The following is a 20024-nucleotide window of genomic DNA, read 5'->3' on the forward strand; positions in this document are numbered from 1 at the left end:
GGCGCAGGGGGTCACGTGAGGCTGAAGAGTCGGACTTCTTAAAGCAACAGCTCTTGGGTGTTTTGAGAGTTGGTATGTATGGTTTTGTGTGTTTTTTTTATTTATTTTTGAGAGAGAGAGAGAGAGAGAGAGAGAGAGAAGAGACTTCAAGCAGGGTAGGGGCGAGAGAGGGAGACACGGAATCTGAAGCAGGCCCCAGGCTCTAAGCCGTGAGCAGAGCCCCATGCGGTGCTTGAACTCATGAATCGTGAGATCATGACCCGAGCTGCAGTCAGACGTTTAACGGAGTGAGCCACCCAAGTGCCCTTGTGTATGTTTTAAAAGCGTATTGTCAAGGAAAGCGTCTCTATTCTTTTGATCTCGTCTGCACTTTGAGTTTCCAAGCATTTGCATTTATGTGACTGCAGCGAAGCTTTAAACTTTGGTGTGTAAATTAGTTTTCTTGCCCACTTGGTGGGGCTCAATTTACCCCTCCAACATCACCTGCAGGACTGATGGGGCTCCCACTAGGTATTTTCTTTGGGCAGAAGAGTCTTCTCACTGGGACAAGCTCACGTGCAAAATACAGACTCTAGGGCTGTGCTCATTACGGCACCCTTCCTCAGTAAGCCAACTATAACGCCTAACCTGCCTCGATTTCCTTGACCACTTTACACGCACATGCTTTCCTAAACTTGGACAGCTCTCAATTCAGAACCAAGTGGGTTTAGTGGGTTACGGATAGTATTTGGAGTCAGACCAACCTAGGTTCAAATTCTACCATCGCTTTGGGGCAAATTGCCTAACCATATTTTCGCCCAAGTGCAAAATGGGGTACTGATACTCACTTCACAGGGTTACTGTAGATTAAGTGAGATGATGTCTGTGAAAGCACTTGGCAGAGTTGAGGTTGAATCTTCTTGTACACCTCAGGAGGCAGACAGTGAATTAATTCCTTTATGTTCATTCAAAATGAGGTCGTTTGCAATGGGCTATTCATTATAGAAAGGAGTTTTCTGCGGAGGAGCGTGAATGTACACATCCTCGCCCTTCCTCCCTCTCAGGGTAAGATGCTGCTGCCTCTAAAAAAGATCCTCCCAGGCTAGAGCTGGGAAGGCCAGATGGATGTGGTGGAGGTTGCCATGGCAACACCACCTAAGGAGACTATGACCCTGCTGAGTCTCTTCCAGTTATAGTCAGTATGACATCTGCTGTAGTGTCAGTACTGTGCTTGAACACTGGAGTGTCTGTCCACCTCTGCATAAAGGGAAGCGGCAGGGCCTCCTCCACCATCCTGAGTCTGAGGTCAGTTCAGCAGGATCTGGGCTGCTGGCAGCTCTCCTTGCTGAGGTGTTAGTCTGGACAGCCATTGGCAAGCTCAAAGGCATGACACAATGACAGAAGGCCCAGGGGCCTGAGGGATATAGTAAAGCTGTATTCGAGCACTTTGGGGCCCATTTGCCCCCAGCCTCAAGTGGAGGCAGGGGCCAACGAGAGCAGTAGTGAGACCCACATGACCACAGATAGGAGAAAGGTGGGTCCCACTCACTCCCCAGCCACCTAGAGCCTGGCAAAAAGAGCTAGGATGGCTTTGAAGGCAGACTGACAAGTTTAAAAACAAAACAAAGCTCCACCACTCACTAGCTGTGTACCCTTGGCATTACACTTCGTCTCTCTAATCTGTTTTATCAGCTATCAAGTGGACCAACAGAATCTACTTCGTGGAACTGTTGTGGGCAATGTGTGTAAAAGATTTAGCATTAGGCACCTGAGTGGCTCAGTCAGTTAGGTCGCCAACTTCAGCTTTAGGGCATGATCTCACAGTATGAGTTCAAGTCCCGCATTGGGCTGTCTGCGGTCAGTTCAGAGCCTGCTTCGGATCCTCTGTCTCCCTCTCTCTGCCCCTCCCCTGCTCAAGCGCTCTCTTGCTATCAAAAATAAAATGTGTATTTTTAAAAATGCTTTATTTTTGAGAGAGCACAAGTGGGAGAAGGGCAGAGAGAGGGGACAGAGGATCCAAAGCTGGCTCCGAGCTGACAGCAGTGAGCCCGATGTGGGGCTCGAACTCACGAACCACAAGATCATGATCTGAGCCACAGTCAGATGCTAAACCAACTGAGCCAAGACGCCCCGAAAATAAAGTATCTTTTAAAAAAATTAGCATTACCAGGCAGATACTCCTGTTACCTGTGACCTTTTTAAGAGGCCGTAACTTTCAGTTACAAACCTTAAAAAGAAGAGGCCTGGAGACCATCTCCAGACCGTCCGCACTTAACCCCTCTCCACACAGCACACACCTTCCTGGCAGCTGCCACACCCCACGTCCTCACCAGCACCCACATGTTCACGTTCCACAAGCCACTTCTGTCCATCAGTCACTTCCTTGTAGGCCTGGTGTTACTTCCAGATTATCCCCAACACAATTAACGGATGAGTGGTTGCATTTGAGAACTTGGGAAGAATTTTACTCCGTGAGACACATGCTGTTTACAGCCTAGGGGAAATCCCTACAGCCTGAGTAATCAACTCACCGTATACTGAAATGGTAACATGACTTTAACGTGGTTTCCATGGGGAAATTCATTGCTAATCCAGCACACTTTCCCAGATTCAACAAGCTTGGAAAACCTGGCCCAGTGCCAAGAGCTGGAGATACAAAAATGAGAGGGATGCGTGCAAATCTACAATGATCTCAACTGACTCTTTACCTGATAAAAAACAAAAAAATGAGGGGTGCCTGGCTGGGTCAGTCGGTCAAGTGCGAGACTCTTGATCTCAGGGTCGGAGTTCAAGCCTCAAGTTGGGTGTAAAGATTATGTAAAAAAAAAAAAAAAAAAGAAAAGAAAAAAAAAAGAAATAGAAAGGAGACAGGAGACAGTAACAAAACAGCATGTTTTGTGGTCCACTGTAGAGGTGCAAATGTTAGAGCTTCTATCTGTCCAGGAGTGCTAATGGCAAGAAGGAAACCACATTCAAAGGCCAATTTTTTTTTTACCGTGTTTCAGCCACTATTCTGCTTCATATCGGAGTTTCTAGACCTTGACATGATTGACATTTGGGACCAGATAATCATTTGCTGGCGGGGGCGGGGTGGGGGGGGGGGAGAGATATCCTACAGATTGTAGGATGTTTAGTGGCATCCCTGGCCTCTACCCACTAGAAGGCAGTACCATCCAGGACCCAGCTGTCACAACCAAAAATGTCATTGCCACATGCCCCTGGCGGCAAAAATCACCCTAGTTGATAATCACTGCTTTGTATGCATTATATAATAATTATAGGGGCACCTGAGTGGCTCAGTCAGTTAAGCATCTGACTCTTGATCTCAGGGTCGTGAGTTCAAGCCTCGAGTTGGGCTCTTCGCTGGGCGTGAGGCTTACTCAAAAAAAAGAAAAAAAAGAAAGAATTGACGGAGATTTGCTAGATTAGCAGGCAGCAACCCAACGGGCTAGGAAAGGGCATTCCAAGGCACACAAATATTACAAAAGCAGAGTGTGAGCATACCGTGAGGGAGGGTAGCATGTTTGTTTAATCTTATAGTCATTTCATGGAGTTCTGCTGTGTTACCCTGACATTTTGAAGCCTTCCACATCTTTGGTTCAGTTTAGTGACTGATTAGCAAGTAAAGGCTTCTGTTGTTTGTGACTCATCCTAGGAAGGATTGGGACCTGTCACCCCCCCAACCCCCGTCTGTGTCATCACTGTCCTCTTGTTCACCTCTCCCTACCCACGATCTCCTCTCCCCTAGTTCCCAGCTTTACCCTTGGTTAGTTTTAAGGGTGCGGGAAGGCCAAATATCCTGAAACCAGATTGGAACTCGGAGTGACTCTAATGACAGTATCACTTGCAGCAACCTGAAGACCTAACTTTAGTGCCCTTCCTTCAATGAGGTCAACTTTAGCTCTCTGCAAGGGGTTAGTCAGGTCCCCTGGGTAGCTGAGGCTAGTTGAGGCATCAGGCCACCAAAAGAGAGGCAAGTGAGCAACTGGCCCCCAGCCTTTTCTAAAAAAGAGTTGTTCTGACCGAAGAAAGGAGCTAACACTTCCATGAGAACAAGGACCTTTTATGGTTAGAATTGCAGAGTCGCAACTCTGGGGACAAGGAACCTTCTTTGCCTCCCCACAGCAGCCAGACTGGGCCTCTGGACAACGTGGGAAGCATGACAGTCACATCTCCTAGATAAGGACCAAATGAAGCAGCACACCCCGGTGCTCAGCTCACAAGCCCTGCAAGAACAGGAAAAGCACATCAGTCAAGCTCGCAGCTTGGGGGCGGCCATTACCATATACTTCCCATCCCACAGGGCACGTGTCCTGCATCTTCCAAGCAGACAGCATGAGAGTTCCTTTCATCTGTGACTCGGGCATTAAGTCCCACATCCACCCCCCCACCCCCATACACCTGTGCCTTCTCCAGGCAACAGCCCCGGATGCGTGATCAGGCACTCACCCAAGTAATCGTCCATCAGGGAGCCGATAGCAAACTGCAGGAGGGAAGGTGAAAAGGACATAAAGTCTTAGCAACCACAGAACTATCCTCTAAGCCCAGCCCCAGGCCTTCTGCCCACCCATCCCCTCTTCCTGGCAGAAGAGAGCACAACATCCCCAGGAGCTGTAAGAAGTCAACAGCTCCCAGCTCTGCCTGGTACAGGCAGGAAGACAGGCAAGGGACTCACAATGTCATTCTTGTCCACTCGGGTCCCCACGATCTTCAAGCGGATCTCATCATCCTGCTGAATCACAATGTCCTGGGGAAGAGGAACAGTATACTCAGATACCCCTCACGCCGAAATCCCTTGGAGGGCTCATTCTTCCTCCCTCTCACTGACTTCCTCCCTCCTCACCTCATCCATCGTCTTGTAACATGGCGGGTTGGAGTTAGGATCAAACTCCATCTCTGATGGGATGGACTGAAAGGAAAGCCAGACTGGGTCAGTGCTTTACAGGGGTGCCTTCTGGAGATGGTCACGATGGGTGTCTCTCCTCCTTGGCACCCCCAGCATGCCCAGACTTACATGCCGAGAGATGAAGCAGGACATAGGTCCAATTTCTGTGAAGAGTCCAACCTAAAAGGCAATGAGTGATGTTGCTTTTTCTTTTACCTCCCCCCCCCCCATGTCTTCTAAGCTCATCTTTGTCTGATTCCTAATATTCTTGATGTCCTGAAACCACTCTGGATTGTATCATTTGTTTTCTGGTCTCTCTTCTGTTAAGCTTTCACTTTATTTATTTTCATATCATTTTTATGAGAAGGCACAAGTGAGCAAAGGGCAGAGACAGAGAGGGAGACAGGGCGGGGGGGGGGGGGGGGGGGGGCCGGGGTTCACACGAAGCAGGGCTCAAGTTCACCTGATGCGAGACTCAGGAACAGTGAGATCATGACCTGAGCCACCGTGAGATGCTTAACTGACTGAGCTACCCAGGAGCGCTCCCTTTAATTTTATTTATTTATTTATTTTGAGAGAGGGAGAAAGGGAAGGAGGGATAGAGAGAGAATCCCAAGCAGGCTCCGTAGTGTCAGCACACAGCCCGACACCAGGCTTAAACTATGAACCCTGAGATCATGACCTGAGCTGCAATCAAGAGTCAGACGCTTAACTGGGCCACCCACGCGGCCCTCAAGCTTTCATTTGAAGTTAAGCAAACAGTGCGGTAAAGAGCCAAGGCCTGGGACTTGTCAGTCCACAATTTGAACACTTGTTGACCACATGACCTTGGCCAGTAGGCTTAACTTCTCCAAGCTTAAGGTTCTATAAAAAGGGATGGGGCACCTGGGTGGCTCAGTAGAGTAGGTTAAGCATCCACCTCTTGACTTCGTCTCTGGTCATCATCTCGTGGCTCATGGGTTTGAGCTCCACATCGGGCTCTGCACTGTCAGCACGGAGCCTGCTTTGGATCCTGTCTCCATTGCCCTGCCCCTCCCCCTTCTCTCTCAAAATTAAACATTTGAAATAAATAAATAAATAAATAAATAAATAAATAAATAAATAAATAAATAAATAAATAAATAAAGATGGATAAAAGCACCCACCACAGTCATCGTGAGGTTTTGCACATTACCTGGCCCACAGTAAGTACTCCACGAATGGAGGCTGTGCTATTGTTGACTACTCAGGCTGACTTACATGACCCGGACGGAGACAGCACAAGATTACGGTACCATTTAACAGGTGAGGCAACTGAAGCACAGACTGACTCAGCCAAGGACACAGAGTTAGCAAGAGGAGTTGGAACCCATCTCACATCTTCCGAGCGGCCACCCAACTGCCTCCGCTATGTACGGTCTCACCTTGTTGACTTGAGTGACAACAGCATCCACGACCTCCCCTTTAAAGGGCCGGAACACAATGGCCTTGTACTTAACTGGATAAAGGACAAAGCCTCGGCCTGGCTGGATCACACCAGCACCAATATTGTCAATGGTGGTGACAGCAATCACAAAGCCATACCTACAAGCATGGGGAAAAAGAAAGGCACCGTGTGTGTAAGAGCCTCTAAAACCATCTGCAACAAGTCAGTGAGCCTGGGGGTTGGAGAAGAGCACAAAGGGAAGTAGAGGACACCCCGACCCCAGAACTTAATGACTAAGAGAAGACAGGATACTGATCAGTATTCAAAATACCAAACACTGCTCTCATAATAATTTCACAATAAGTGTCCAAGAAGGCTGAAACCCTTGAGCCAAGAGACCTCAATCGTTGGGATGCCTTAGAATCACCTAAGAGGAACTTCTTAAAACACACATTCCCAGGCCTGTCCCCAGTCTTGATTCTATAGGGACAAGATGAGGCTCAGGAACTTGCATGTGGTTATTCTGATGAGAGAGGCCAAATACTCCATAGCCCTGGGCTCATCCCACCCCGTTCATCACTGTGTGAGAGGCCCTTATGTGCAGAGCCCAGAGATGTGCCAGGCCAAGTCCCTGGTCGTGTGGGAGAAAGAAAACCAGCAGAACCACAGGAGAACAGACACAGGAACAATGATTAGGCTGTGAGCTCCATGAGAGCTGGCTTGATTCTATCTCGTTCACTGCATTGTTCCCAGAGCCCAACACACAACCTGGCAGACGGCAGAAGCTTTAGATACGTTTGCGGAGTAAATGAGTGAACAATCTCAGCTGAAGTGAGGAAGTCTCATGATCCAGCTTTGCAGAGGGCGCCGTGGGAACCCAAAGCAAGGAAGCAACTGACTGCCTGGGGTGCCTGAGAGGGTGAGAGGGTTCCCCAGGGTAGGTGGCAGGTCCTCGCAGGATGAGTAGGACCCGGGGAGAGGTTGCAAGCCTCGGGCGCCACACGCGCCTCAGATCAGGTGGCACGGAGGGCGCAGCACTCACTTGCCGGTGCAGGTCCCCTCCACCTCGGTGAAGAGCTTCTGCTTTACCGTGTTGAGCAGGTTGGGGCCGAAGTAGCGCGGGTGCAACAGGATCTCGTGCTCCAGGGAGATCTGCAGGGAAAACGGGATGGAGACCAAGCAAGGCGCGGCAGCGACCCGGGGTGAGGAGCAACCTTTCGTCCCGGCGCCACGTTTCGCTCCTCCTCTCGACCCTGCCCTCGCCGCCACCCCGTGCTCTGCTCACGTGGTAGAACATCTTCCCACGGCGGACGGGACAGCAGCCGAATCCACTCCCGCCGGGACCGCAGCGCCTCTGGACCAACCGGAAACACACAGCCGCAGCAACTCTGCTTCCGGGCCTGCCCCAGCGAAGTGGGCGGGACTCTGCCCTCTCCGCGGACCCAATTGGGCATCGCCGTCGTGGGCGGGAAATCTGCGAGGCCCCGCCCCCTCCTCCCCGCCCACCGGCGGTCCAACCGCCGGACTCCGGTAAAGCAAGTGTCTGGCCCAGAATGGGTGCCCAGTAAACTCTTTTAAACGGAATTAATTAGCTAATAAAAGACAACATAAATAAAGCGTTTTAGCAGAGTGCATTCGTATAGCAAATTTTTGAAGACTGTTTTCACATAGTAAGCATAGTAAGTAGCTGTTCTCATCTCATTTAATCTCTACAGCAACCCCACCAAGCAAGAGTTATTGTCCCCGTTGACAGATGAGGTTCCAGGCTCAGAGGGCTGAGGTCACTTCAGGGTCACTCACGGCCAGGATTCAAATTCAGGATGTCTGACCCCAAGACTTGCATATTCGGGCTTTCCAGATTTTCATGCAGCCATTCGTTCACCAAACATTAACGGAGGGGAACACCCACCCCCTGCCGGCAGGTAGTTTGGAGATGAAGCAGCCAAAATCAGAGCCCAGAAGGCAGCGCTCCCTCCAGGTGTGAGAAAACAGATCACTGCACTCCTCCTTCCCATTTCCCCATTCCTTCCAACGCGCGCGCGCGCGCGCGCGCGCACACACACACACACACACACACACACACACACGGCTTAGAGAACCGGTGAGCCCCTGTGTGTTCCTTCAACTCTACCCACATTTTTGTAGACAGTCCCTTTATTAAACTCACCTCAATTAGCCAGAGTGAGCATGCAATCTGTTCTCTGTGGAGACCCTGACTGATAAAAGGTCCATACAGAAAGAAGCAGAAACCATGAGCCACAGACCCATGAGAAAGGCTCAGCAGTTGACTCTAGATCCACGACAGTCCTTGGGGCCTTCCTTGAGCAAACTCCCTGCTGCCCGAATAAGTTTTTGTGTGTTGTAAATAAGAGAGCCTGACCTACCGTCCTGCAAGAATAAGGACATCCTGCTTCCTCAGAGCTGTCACACATCAGTTCCCATTGACATTGCCCATTTCCTAGAATGGCTGAACCCACCAGTCAGCCACTTAGACTCCATGCAGATCCCGTTGACCATGGTCAGGCAAGGAAGTATATGAATGGGCCTCAGCAGTCCTGACTTCCTCCTCTCTCTTATTTTCTAGCCAGCCTCCCCTAAGGACAGCGGTGTGCTGGAAACAGCTGCAAGAGCCTTTTTTTTTTTTTTTAAGTAATCTCTATACCCAACATGGGGCTGGAACTTACAACCCCAAGGTTGAGTCCCATGCTTTACCGCCTGAGCCAGCCAGGTGCCAATTGTTAATATTTCAGAAAACTTGCAAGCCAGTTTTTAAATACAGCCTTTATTAAACATTTAATGAAAAAAATTAATGATGTTTATTATTATAACATACAATTAACTGAAGTATACTAAAAAAAGAAACAAAGGCAGAGGTATAGATGAAACAAGTTTGGCAATATATTGATAACTGTTGAAGCCAGATGATGGGTTATAGTGGTTTCTTATATTTTTCTTACTACTTTTGTGTGTTTGACATTGTTCAAATAAAAAGTTAGAAAAGAAAACATGGCACGCCTGGGTGGCTCAGTCTGTTCAGCATCTGATTCTTGATTTTGGCTCAGGTCATGATCTCAGGGTTCATGGGTTTGAGCCCCACATCGGGCTCCACACCCACAGTGGGAAGCCTGCTTAGGATTCTTTCTCTCTCCCTATCTGCCCCTCCCCCACTCATGCTCATGTGCTCTCTCTCTCAAAATGAACTTTTTAAAAAGTTAGAAAAAAAACCCAAAGGTAGCTGTCATACTGTAACTTCTAATAAGAAAAACATAGGTGGCCTTCTCTGTTCCTGGCACAGAGCTCCTAAAACCCTTTTCCTAAAGGGTAAGAGTGATGAAGGTGTCTCCATATTCATAACAAACCCTTTTCAATCACACCCAAGTTTATGTTAATGAGGTGATATTTGAAAATCACCTCATAACAGGGGCTGGTTGCTGGGGTACCCAATCTCGTGATTGGAGGGTTAGAACTCTCAACCCCCTGACCTCCAGGGAAGGAAGAGGGGCTGGAGGTTGAATCTTTGGCCTATGGCCAATGATTTAATCCAGTGTGTGTGTGTGTGTGTGTGTGTGTGTGTGTGTGTGTGTGTGTGTGTGTTTGCGCGGATAATGAAGCCTCCTAAAAACCAAAAAGGATGGGTTTCTGAGAGCTTCTGGGTTGATGAACACCTGGAGATATGGGGAAGGTAGCACTCTAAGAGAGTATAGAAGTCCCATACCTTTTCCATACCTTGCCCTGTGCAGCTTTTTCACCTAGCTGTTCCTGAGTGATACATCCTTTTATAATAAACCAGTAATCTAGTAAGTGAAATGTGTCTTTGAGTTCTGTGAATCACTCTAGCAAATTAACCAAACCCAAAAAGGTGAGTAGGAAAAGAGTTAACAGTAGGCACGGCCAGATGAGGGACCCTAAGACGAGGCTGATTGCAGCTGGGAGGGCTCCACCAAGGGACCCCCGCCCTAGACTTCAAGGCTCACCACAGTGGCCCTTGGCCCTCCTACTCCTGGTGGTGTCCACAGTGCCCTGGTTGCATATGCGGGTGGGATGCTATAGCTGTGTGCAGGTTTGGGGGAAAAAGGGATAAAAGCATTCCAGATCTGCCCGTGCTAGGTGTCATGAATAGAGTCTCACAAACTGTTATCTAATTCCTGATAAAGTCCCAATAAAAAGTCAGAGACAAAAATCATACCCAGCAACCCAGTCGGCATCCCTCTCACTCCTGAGAGCTTTGTACTTTCCTTCAATAAACCCTATCGCTTTGCTCACTCTCTGCTGTCTGCGAGATTCACTTTTCAACTAGGTGGGATAAGGACCAGCATCTCTCCAACCCACCTGCACCAAAGGGTTCTTTATAACCTCCAATCTATAGCTAGTAGATGAGAAGCATACATGACAACCTAGACTTTCAATTGGCATCTAAAGTTGGGGGTGGGGGAGAGGGAGCACTCTTACAAGACTGAGCTCTTAACCCGTGGAACCCGATACTATTGCCAAGTAGATAGATTCAGAATTAAATTAAGTTGTAGGACATTCAGCCTGTGTCTGAGAATTACTTGATATGTGTGTGTGTGTGTGTGTGCTGGGGGGGGGGGGGCGGGGAACACATTGTAATTAGAGTCAGAATTCTTAACAGATACTTAAAACTAGGGGCACTTGGATGGCTCAGTGGGTTAAGCATCCGACTTCGGCTTAGGTCATGATCTTGAGATTTGTGAGTTCAAACCGTGCATTGGTGTGGAGCCTGCTTGGGATTCTCTCTCCCTCTCTCTTTCTCTCTCTCCTCCCCTCTCTTCCTGCCCCTCTCTCACTTTGTACTCTCTCTCAAAATAAATAGAAACTTTTTTTTAAATTTTTAAGTTTATTTATTTACTTTTTAGAAAGAGAGTACGTAGGGGAGGGACGGGGGTGGGAGGGAGAGAATCCCAAGCAGGCTCCTCGCTGACAGTGCGGAGCTGGATATGGGGCTCGAACTCATGAACTGTGAGATCATGACTGATAAAGGAGCGTGGGGCAAGCTGAGGACAAAATGCAGGCTAACAGCACCCCCCCCCCACCTCCTCATGGGATATGGGTGATATTCCTTGGACACTCCCGACTACCCCCAAACAGGAAAGGACAAAAACAAATGGTTAAACTGGATAAGAGTCTTTACCAGTTTACCAGAAAAAGGCAATCCCGTCAACAGCCTAAAGTCTAGGAACTCCCTACTGTCTTAATGTTAATGCTTAATATTAATGCTTTACCAGAAAGAAAAACAACCTTAGCTTGACAGTAGCTAGGCCTTCAGTAAGTCTTAAGTATGTGAAAATCTCCTTGGAAACTCCCTCTGGACTTTATCTCCCCCAACTCCATAAAAGATCCCCCCCACCCCGACACATACAGTGCACCTCTTCCTGCCCACAGGTCCTGTCCCCGTGCTTTAATAACATCACCGTTTTTGCACCAAAGACATCTTCAAGAATTCTTTCTTGGTCATCGGCTCCAGACCCCATGAACCCCCCATCACCCCAAAACTTCATCAATGACCTGAGCCGAGATCAAAAATCAGACACTCAACCGACTGAGCCACTCAGGCACCCCTAAATAAAAACTTTTCTTAAAAAAAGGTCCTCACCCTCTTTATTTATTTATTTTTTTAACGTTTATTTTTCAGAGAGAGAGAGAGAGAGACAGAGTGTGAGCTGGGGGAGGGGCAGAGAGAGAGAGAGAGAGAGGGAGACACAGAATCTGAAGCTGGCTCCAAGCTTGAACTCATAAACTGTGAAATCATGACCTGAGTCAGAGTCAGATGCTTAACCAACTGAGCCACCCCAGGTGTTGAGGTCCTAACCCTCTTTAAAAACAAATAGATACTGGGGCGCCTGGGTGGCTCAGTCAGTTGAGCGCCTGACTTTGGCTCAGGTCATGATCTCGCAGTTTGTGAGTTCGAGCCCCGCATCGGGCTCTGTGCTGACAGCTCGGAACCTAGAGCCTGCTTGGGATTCTGTGTCTCCTTCTCTCTCTGCCCATCCACCACTTGTGCTCTGTCTCTCAAAAATAAATAAATAAATGTAACCAAAAAAAAAGAAAAGAAATAGATACTTAAAGCTCACCACTTCCTGGGGTGCCTGGCTGGTTAATTTGGTAGAACATGGGACTCTTGATCGCAGGGTTGCGTGTTTGAGCCCCATATTGGGTATACAGATTACTTTAAAAAATTAAATTAAAAAAATAGAATCTTAAAAAAACAACAACTCATCTCTTCTTCCTCATTATTTCACCACAGTTTACTATTATCATTGCTCTTGATGTATTGTGTCTGCGTGGTATGGTAAAATATTAAATCATAATTGCATAAGCAGGTATAAGAATTCCAGTTGCTCTGATATCCTCATCAGCATTTGGTATTGTCAATAGGCTTTGTTTATTTAGCTATTCTAGTAACTGTGTGGTAGTATCTCACTGTGGTTTTAATTTCTATTTCCCTAATGACTAAAGATGTTCAGCATCTTTTTATGTGCTTATTTGTCCACAGTGATGTATTCAAAAATCAAGTCTAATCATGTCACTCCCCTTCTTAGAACCCATAAAAGATGGCATTGGCTGCCTCCATTTTGACCTCAAACTTTCCAGTTGGCTTTTTCATGCCAGCTTGTCTCTGGGCTCTAGGGAAAGACCCTGAAGGCAAAGCATCCCTTGAAGGACTCCAAAATTACCCCCCTCAAGCAATAAGTAGTGTCCCAAGCAAGCAAAACCCCACCCATGACTGACTCCAAGACTTGATCTTCACTGCCTACCCACCCACCCACCTTTGCCCTGAATTCTCCTCTTGAAAACACGGGAATGTTTTCCATGCTTTGGAGATAGTCTTTGAGATGCTAATCCACTGACTTCCCAGATGTTGGTTTCCCTACCACAAGTTTATCTGCCTTTGGATTTTGTCAGCAATGAGTGGCTGTGCCTGGTCTGTCCCTGCACCCTTGTACATATCTATGTTGCATCAGTGAGGAAGTCTCTAGCACCAAATGGCACTCTGCAAATACTGGAATTTTAAAATATGGGTTGATTGAACCTCATCTCACAATGAACCTATTCCTATCTCTCTGAGCTCCCCAGGCATGGGTTGGCCATGATAAATTTTCCCCAAGCCCTGATCCCTTTACTTCCAAAGCTTCAAGATCAGAGATAAGCTAGAATAGAAAGAGAAAACAGCAATGGAGAACAATCAGCTGTATTGAGATTTGGCATACAAAGAAAGTCTATTGGAGGATTATTTCAGTTACCTTTTGCTATCTCTTTTTAGAGATGATGATGTCTCTCACCTGTTTCCTAAAAACAAACACAAGACCCAGGTCCTGCTGGAGGGCAATCTCTAAGCAAGGATCATCCATCCCAGCTGCCCCTCTTCCAGGTTCTGGGCTCTTCCTGCTGTGCCACAACCCTGAGATCAAGACTTGAGCTGAGATCAAGAATCAGATGTTTAACTGACTCAGCCACCCAGGCACCCCAGGCATATCTTACTTAAGAAAAAAAATTTAAGAAAATCTAGGTCCAGTATGCATGGCAATACCCCAGTGTGGCAAGCATTCAGTCTTTGTGCCCAAACTCTGACTCACCTTCAGTTTGATCTCTTCTGAACCTGTAGAATACAGGATTGCTTAAGCTTCCCAGCCTATGTTCTTTACTGCTTAGTAACTCTACCAGTCCTCTACCATACAAGGGATAATCCCTTTAGTCCCTTGGTTTTAAATAACATCTGTAGGTTGATGATATTCCAAACATGTATCTCCAGACCCAAAATTACCCCTGATCTTCAGGCTCACAAGTCTAACTGGCTAAGAGGAAGCAGAACTCTCGGTTTCCCATTGTCTCTCTCTCCTCTAGGCAATGGTTCTGTCAACCACACTATTGCTCATGCCAAAATTCTGGCTATCCTTGTCTCCTTTTTCTTTCTTTCTTCCTTCCTTCCTTCCTTTCAGAGTGTGTGAACAGGGGAGAGAGTCAGAGGGAGAGGGAGAAAGAAAATCTTAAGTAGGCTCCATGCCCAGTGTGGAGCCCAACGCGGGGCTCAATGAAGGGCTCAGCTGGGGACTTGATCCCACGACCATGAGATCACGACCTGAGCTGAAATCAAGAGTCCAAAACTTGACTGAGTCACCCAGGTGCCCCCATTCCTTTTTTACTTGTCCTTAATTTCCTACCCTCATTTTAGCAAAATCTGTTGACCCAGCATTTCTACACCACCACTACCTTTGTCAGGGCACCATCATCATCACCTATGGGACCATTTCCACATCTTCCTCCCTGCTCCCACTTTGATCCCCTACTTCACAGAATAGCCAGGATAAGCCTCTAAAAACTAGAATCATGAGGCACCTGGGTGGCTTGGTTGATTAAGCATTTGACTTTTAAAAAAAAATTTTAATGTTTATTTATTTTTGAAGGAGAGAGAGAGAGAGAGACAGGGCATGAGTGGGGGAGGGGCAGAGAGAGTGGGAGACACAGAATCTGAAGCAGGCTCCAGGCTCTGAGCTGTCAGCACAGACCCTGACATGGGGCTCAAACTCACGGAGTGCAAGAGCATGACCTGAGCCAAGGTCAGACGTCCAACCAACTGAGCCATCCAGGTGCCCCAAGCATTTGACTCATTATCTCAGCTCAGATCTTGATCTAACGGTAGTGGGTTCAAGCCCCTCATTGGGCTCTGTGCTGGGTGTGAAACCTATTTAAAAAAAAAAAAAAAGAAAAGAAATGAAAAAAAAGAGAGAAAATAAATGAAAAAAAAAGAGAAAATAAATGAAAACTAGAATATCAGAACACTCCTCTGCTTAAAACTCATCAATGGCTTCCGGTTACCCTCAGAATAAAATACAAACTCCTCACCACGGGCAATGGAAATTCCATGCATTCATACTTGTGTGAGGTCAAATTTTCTTCACATAATCAAAACAATATCTCATAATAGCTTGAAAACACAAGCAGATGTGAGAATCCATCTGTTTATAAGACATTAAAGAAAATTGGGAAAATATAAAACAATGTTACTATTATTACTGCATGTTTTGGGTTTTGAAAATATAGATATTTTTTATAAAATGAAAATGTTGCTCATGTTAGTTTTAATTCCTATACAATATTGTATGGCTTGGAAAGGTATCTTGAAAAGATGGGGTCTCAAGCTGAGGCCAGTATGGCCCACAGGTCTTTAGTACAAGGATGAAAGGTTGATGAATGTCCCTAATTCTGGTTCTGTCTCATTGGAGGGCTTAGCTACAGAACAAAGTTAAGATGCCTAGTGTGGTGGTGACCATGGTAACCCTGTAAACACCTTGTCCTAGTCAGAGAAGAGGCAGGTATCATTGCCTCCCAACCTATAGCCCTTTCTTCTGGTTGCCTAAGTACCCTCAAAAATTTTCTTCAGAAGTAATCATGCTTTGGGGACAACTGATTGGCTCAGTTGGTGGAGCATGCGACTCTTGATCTCAGTGCCCTGAGTTCAGGCCCTACGTGGGGCATAGAGCCTACTTAACAAAACAAAACAAAACAAAACAAAACAAAACAAAACAAAACAAACCACACTCTTTTTTCTCCTGTACTGGAAAATTGAAGGCCTTGAGCCCACTCCCTCCCTTCCATCAGCACTTCCCAGGCTGCTCCAGACACAGAGAAAGGCAATCTAATTACTCTTAATTGTAAATTGACTAGAGATCAGGCTAAGGATCGTACGAGAGCATTGGTGCAGCTGCCAGTTCTCAGACACCATCATTACTGAGCCAGGAGCCTGGAACCATCAGATTGGGGGTAGTGGAGCAAAAAGGCATCTTATCATTTTTTTGAGGGAAGAAGGGACTTTCAAGAGACACCTGCAGTTCGGAGAGACGTAGCTAATGCCCACCGTTACGGCAGAGCCCGGTCAGGAAGCAGGCCCCCTGGGTACTACACCAGCTCGTAGATTCTCCCTTTCCCCATTGCCCTGAGCACAAACACTCAGCGGGGTGTCGAGCCTCGCGCCCCGCCCAGAGGGCGTCGCGCTCATCTCCATGGAGCCGGTCCCCGCCCTCCTGTTGCCTCAGGTAGATGGGAGAAGCTCAGCCAATCAAGAGGTCTCTGAGGCAAAGAAGGCGGGACGAAGAGGAAAAGTTTAGGACAGGAGCGCCAGCCAATCCTGAGCCTAGCTGCCTGAGCAACGGCCACCAGCACCCACTTGCAGACGCCAGTCAGAGCGGGGGGATGGTCAGTGGACAATGAGCCAATCCGTGCCGAGGGAAGGCAAATTTGAGCCAATGAAAACTGAGAAGGTGGGAAGGGGCGGAGTTCGCCGGTGGCTGCTCGCTGGTGGGTGAAGGATCAGCTTTCTCTTCTAGTTCCCACCCTAGGACTTCTTAGCTCCTGGAATGCGAGAGAGAGAGAGAGGCTCAGGGGAGTTCCTGGAGTGGGGCGTGGAGGCATCTCCCGGGAAGGCCTGGAAGCAAAAGAGACTCCTAGTTGGAGGAGCTGCTGGAAGCCGCCGGGTGGGCATCGAGGAAGCGGAGGCTGGTTAGGGGGCGGGACTTCCGGGGCGGTGCCTTTGCGAACAGGGGCGGGGCCTGCTGCTAAGGTTGGGCCGAGGGGGCGGAGCTAAAAGGAGACCCCCTGGGTGTGACCTAGGAGAAACAAGGGTAGCGATTCCAGCGGGCGTCTTGGGGTCAGGACGGTGTTGCCAGAGGCTTTGGAGTGGCAAGTGATAGCTCAGGATTGACGTTAAGGTTGCTGGGGAGGTTACCTGCCCTAACTTACTGTCCTTTCTTCCCAGGGAGCCACTGGTGGGGACCTTTCTAGGGTCCTTTTCCATCCGTGGGGTGCTATGGAGTTCCCAGAACACAGCCAGCAGCTGCTGCAGAGCCTCCGAGAGCAGCGGTCCCAGGGTTTCCTTTGTGACTGCACCGTAATGGTGGGTAGCACCCAGTTCTTGGCCCATCGGGCTGTGCTGGCCTCCTGCAGCCCATTCTTCCAGCTTTTCTACAAGGAGCGGGAACTGGACAAGAGGGATCTGGTGTGCATCCACAATGAAATTGTCACAGCCCCAGCCTTTGGGCTGCTTCTGGATTTTATGTACGCTGGCCAGCTGGCCCTGAGGGGGGATACCCCCGTGGAGGATGTGCTGGCAGCTGCCAGCTACTTGCACATGAATGACATCGTTAAAGTGTGTAAGCGGCGGCTGCAAGCCCGGGCCCTGGCAGAGGCAGACAGTACCAAGAAGGAGGAGGAAACCAACTCACAGCCCCCTAGTTTGGAGTTTTTGTCCAACCCCTCCCGCGGCCCCCAGCCTTCATTGGCATCTGCTGAGACATCAGGCCACTGGGGCAAAGGGGAATGGAAGGGCCCTGCAGCTCCCTCACCAACTGTCTGTCCTCCAGATGAGCCACCAGTGTCCGGTGGGGCAGACACGACACAGCCTGGCATGGAGGTTGACCCGCCACATCTACGCCCCCCCCCTCCACCAGTGGCTGATGTCTCCCTTGCCAGCCCTAGTAGCTCCACAGAGACCATTCCTGCAAACTACTTCTCTTCTGGCCTTCCAGCAGTTTCAGTGGAGCCGCTGGCTCCCCTTGATGTGGGTGAGAGTCTGAGGATGGTGGAACCAAGGGGTGCCGGAGCGCCATTGCAAGGCTTCTATCCTCCAGCTCCAGCAGCAGCCCCAACCCCAGCCCCAGCTCCATCCCAGGCTCCAGCACCAGCCGAAGCTGAGCTGGTCCAGGTGAAAGTGGAAGCTATTGTGATTTCCGATGAGGAGCCAGATGTGTCAGAGGAAACGCCTCAGGGTCCCGAGGGGTTCTTCCCACCTGGAGGAGCCTTGTTTGGCGCACAGCCCCCTCAGCCAGAGGCTTTTGAGGAGCCCAGGGCAGGACTAGAGGAGGTGGGACCAAGTGACCACTTCCTGCCCCCAGATCCTCATCTGTCCTACCATTTGCTGCCAGGTCCAGGGCAGTACCACCGAGGACTGGTGACCTCACCGCTGCCGGCCCCCCCGGCCCTGCATGAGCCACTTTACCTGCCTTCTGAGTATGAAGCAACCCCGGGAAGTTTTGGAGTTTTCACGGAGGATGTGCCCACTTGCAAGACATGTGGGAAGACCTTCTCTTGTTCTTACACACTCCGGCGCCACGCCACCGTGCACACACGCGAGCGACCCTATGAGTGCCGCTACTGCCTGCGCAGCTACACACAGTCAGGGGACCTATACCGCCACATCCGCAAGGCTCACAATGAGGACCTGGCCAAACGCAGCAAACCGGATCCAGAGGCTGGCCCCCTCCTGGGGGTGCAGCCCCTGCATGGCTCCCCTACAGCAGACAGACAGAACAGCGGTGGTGGAGGGCCACCCAAAGATTTTGTACTTGGCCCCAAAAACTGACATCAGCAGGAGCTGAGGCTAGGCCTGCTCTTGCCATCATCAGGGGGCAGCACAGGTTGGAAGCCTCCCATTTCCCCTGCGAGGGGTGGGTTGTGCAGGGAGCAGAAGGAACGTTGTGCCCTGGGCTTAGGATTTCTCCCACTTTTCCTTTCCCCAGCCAGGCAGCAGGACTTTATGGGGCATTGCGACTCCATGAGCCCTTCTCCAAGGGCACTGGGAATTTTGCTGAGGTGTAATCACTTCTCACCCTGCATCCCGGACCATAAAGCTAGCAGTGAAAGTATCTCTTTGAACTGGTGTTGGCTGGTTTATTCCCCAAACCCGCATGCCTCCTGATTCTTTCATAACTTTCCTGTGGACCTTTTAGGAATCTGATATCTGTACCTGGGGTAGGAGTCAGGATGCTAATGAGGGAAAAAGTGAGATGTGCAAAGGACAACATAGACTTGACTTAGGAGAAGTGTGCTAATTAGGGACTCTTACAGGATGATGGGTTATTGTAGTTGAGCTCCTGTGTCCTGGGCTGTATTGAGGACTTCATAAAAATACTCAGTTGTCATCAATTTTACGAGGTGTTAGCACCCCCTCCCCCGCCTCCCTTCTTCCACAGACAAGGACACTTGGGACTCGATATTTGTTTATTTTGGGGGGGGCAGGGACAGAGAGAGAGGGAGACACAAATCTGAAGCAGGCTCTAGGCTCAGAACTGTCAGCACAGAGCCCAATGTGGGGCTCGAACTCATGGACCACGAGATCATGCCCTGAGCAGAAGTTGGACGCTTAATTGACTGAGCCACCCAGGCGCCCCGACTCGAGACTCAAAAATCGAAGTTAACTTGTTCAAGGTCACAGGGCAAGTTAAGGGGCAAGCAGAATTTGAGTCATGGCTTCAAATGCCATGCACACGGCGCCGAGTTAGAACGTGGTTGAAGACAGTTAACCAAGAACTAGTTTTCTCTTTTGTCCTCTTAAGTGTTTGGCTTTGCTCCCTTACCACGTGACCTCTACTTCCAACATAGAAAGTCTTTGGCTGACTGTTTCAACAACAAATACTGTATCCATTACTTGAAATTCTTGCCTGTGTGTCATAATATGAGTTGAGGTCTCTGAAGATGGGGAACTGAAAGGCAGAAAGCACGAAGCTCCAGGGTGGTGGGCTTGTGGGGCAGGTGGAGGGCCTGTGGTATGGACAGGATGGGCACTTGGGGAAAAACTAAAAGCAAGATACTCCGGAGAGAGAATCTTATCATTCCTCTGGTCCAACTCCCTCACCTAGAAAGCACGAGGACAGCCTAGAGAAGCCAGATTACTCAGCCGGGGTCACACAGGCAGTTCGTTACTGGCAGTAAAGACAGCAAAGAAATAAGGAGCCTGGGGTGTTGATG

General features: G+C 48.9%; 2 protein-coding genes across 3 annotated transcripts; one reads left to right on the forward strand and one right to left on the reverse strand.

Annotated features, from left to right (window-relative positions):
• Positions 1 to 4026: 4026 nt before the first annotated feature.
• POLR2G (RNA polymerase II subunit G) lies at positions 4027 to 7691 on the reverse strand. Its single transcript, XM_019414720.2, has 8 exons — positions 7555 to 7691; positions 7312 to 7421; positions 6268 to 6427; positions 4994 to 5044; positions 4823 to 4888; positions 4655 to 4726; positions 4429 to 4462; positions 4027 to 4205 (listed from the first exon to the last, which is right to left on the reverse strand). Exons 1-8 carry the CDS (start codon positions 7564 to 7566, stop codon positions 4192 to 4194), a joined length of 519 nt encoding a protein of 172 aa, XP_019270265.1. The 5' UTR covers positions 7567 to 7691; the 3' UTR covers positions 4027 to 4191.
• Positions 7692 to 16552: 8861 nt separating this feature from the next.
• On the forward strand, positions 16553 to 18922 carry ZBTB3 (zinc finger and BTB domain containing 3). Of its 2 annotated transcripts, none has more exons than XM_019414711.2 (2): positions 16553 to 16580; positions 17038 to 18922. In XM_019414711.2, the coding sequence occupies exon 2, from the start codon at positions 17089 to 17091 to the stop codon at positions 18637 to 18639; it is 1551 nt and encodes a 516-aa protein (XP_019270256.1). In that variant the 5' UTR covers positions 16553 to 16580; positions 17038 to 17088; the 3' UTR covers positions 18640 to 18922. The 2 variants fall into 2 exon arrangements, with proteins under 2 accessions (XP_019270256.1, XP_019270255.1); XM_019414710.2 differs by lacking the exon at positions 16553 to 16580 and adding an exon at positions 16600 to 16756.
• The last annotated feature ends 1102 nt before the right edge of the window (positions 18923 to 20024 follow it).

The sequence above is a fragment of the Panthera pardus genome, unplaced genomic scaffold (assembly GCF_024362965.1).
Source record: "Panthera pardus isolate Hobbes unplaced genomic scaffold, ASM2436296v1 HiC_scaffold_12, whole genome shotgun sequence".
Lineage (NCBI taxonomy): Eukaryota > Metazoa > Chordata > Mammalia > Carnivora > Felidae > Panthera > Panthera pardus.

What these genes read in the sequence shown, in the direction of transcription:
- POLR2G (XM_019414720.2), bottom strand. An exon ending in TTGTCACTCAAGTCAACAAG is followed by an intron (nt 5,045 to 6,267) that starts GTGAGACCGTAC and finishes ATTGCCTTTTAG; the next exon opens with GTTGGACTCTTCACAGAAAT. An exon ending in GAGTGGACAAGAATGACATT is followed by an intron (nt 4,463 to 4,654) that starts GTGAGTCCCTTG and finishes TCCCTCCTGCAG; the next exon opens with TTTGCTATCGGCTCCCTGAT.
- ZBTB3 (XM_019414710.2), top strand. Translation starts at nt 16,640, where the DNA reads ATGCGAGAGAGAGAGAGAGGCTCAGGGGAGTTCCTGGAGTGGGGCGTG. An exon ending in GAGCTGCTGGAAGCCGCCGG is followed by an intron (nt 16,757 to 17,037) that starts GTGGGCATCGAG and finishes CTTTCTTCCCAG; the next exon opens with GGAGCCACTGGTGGGGACCT.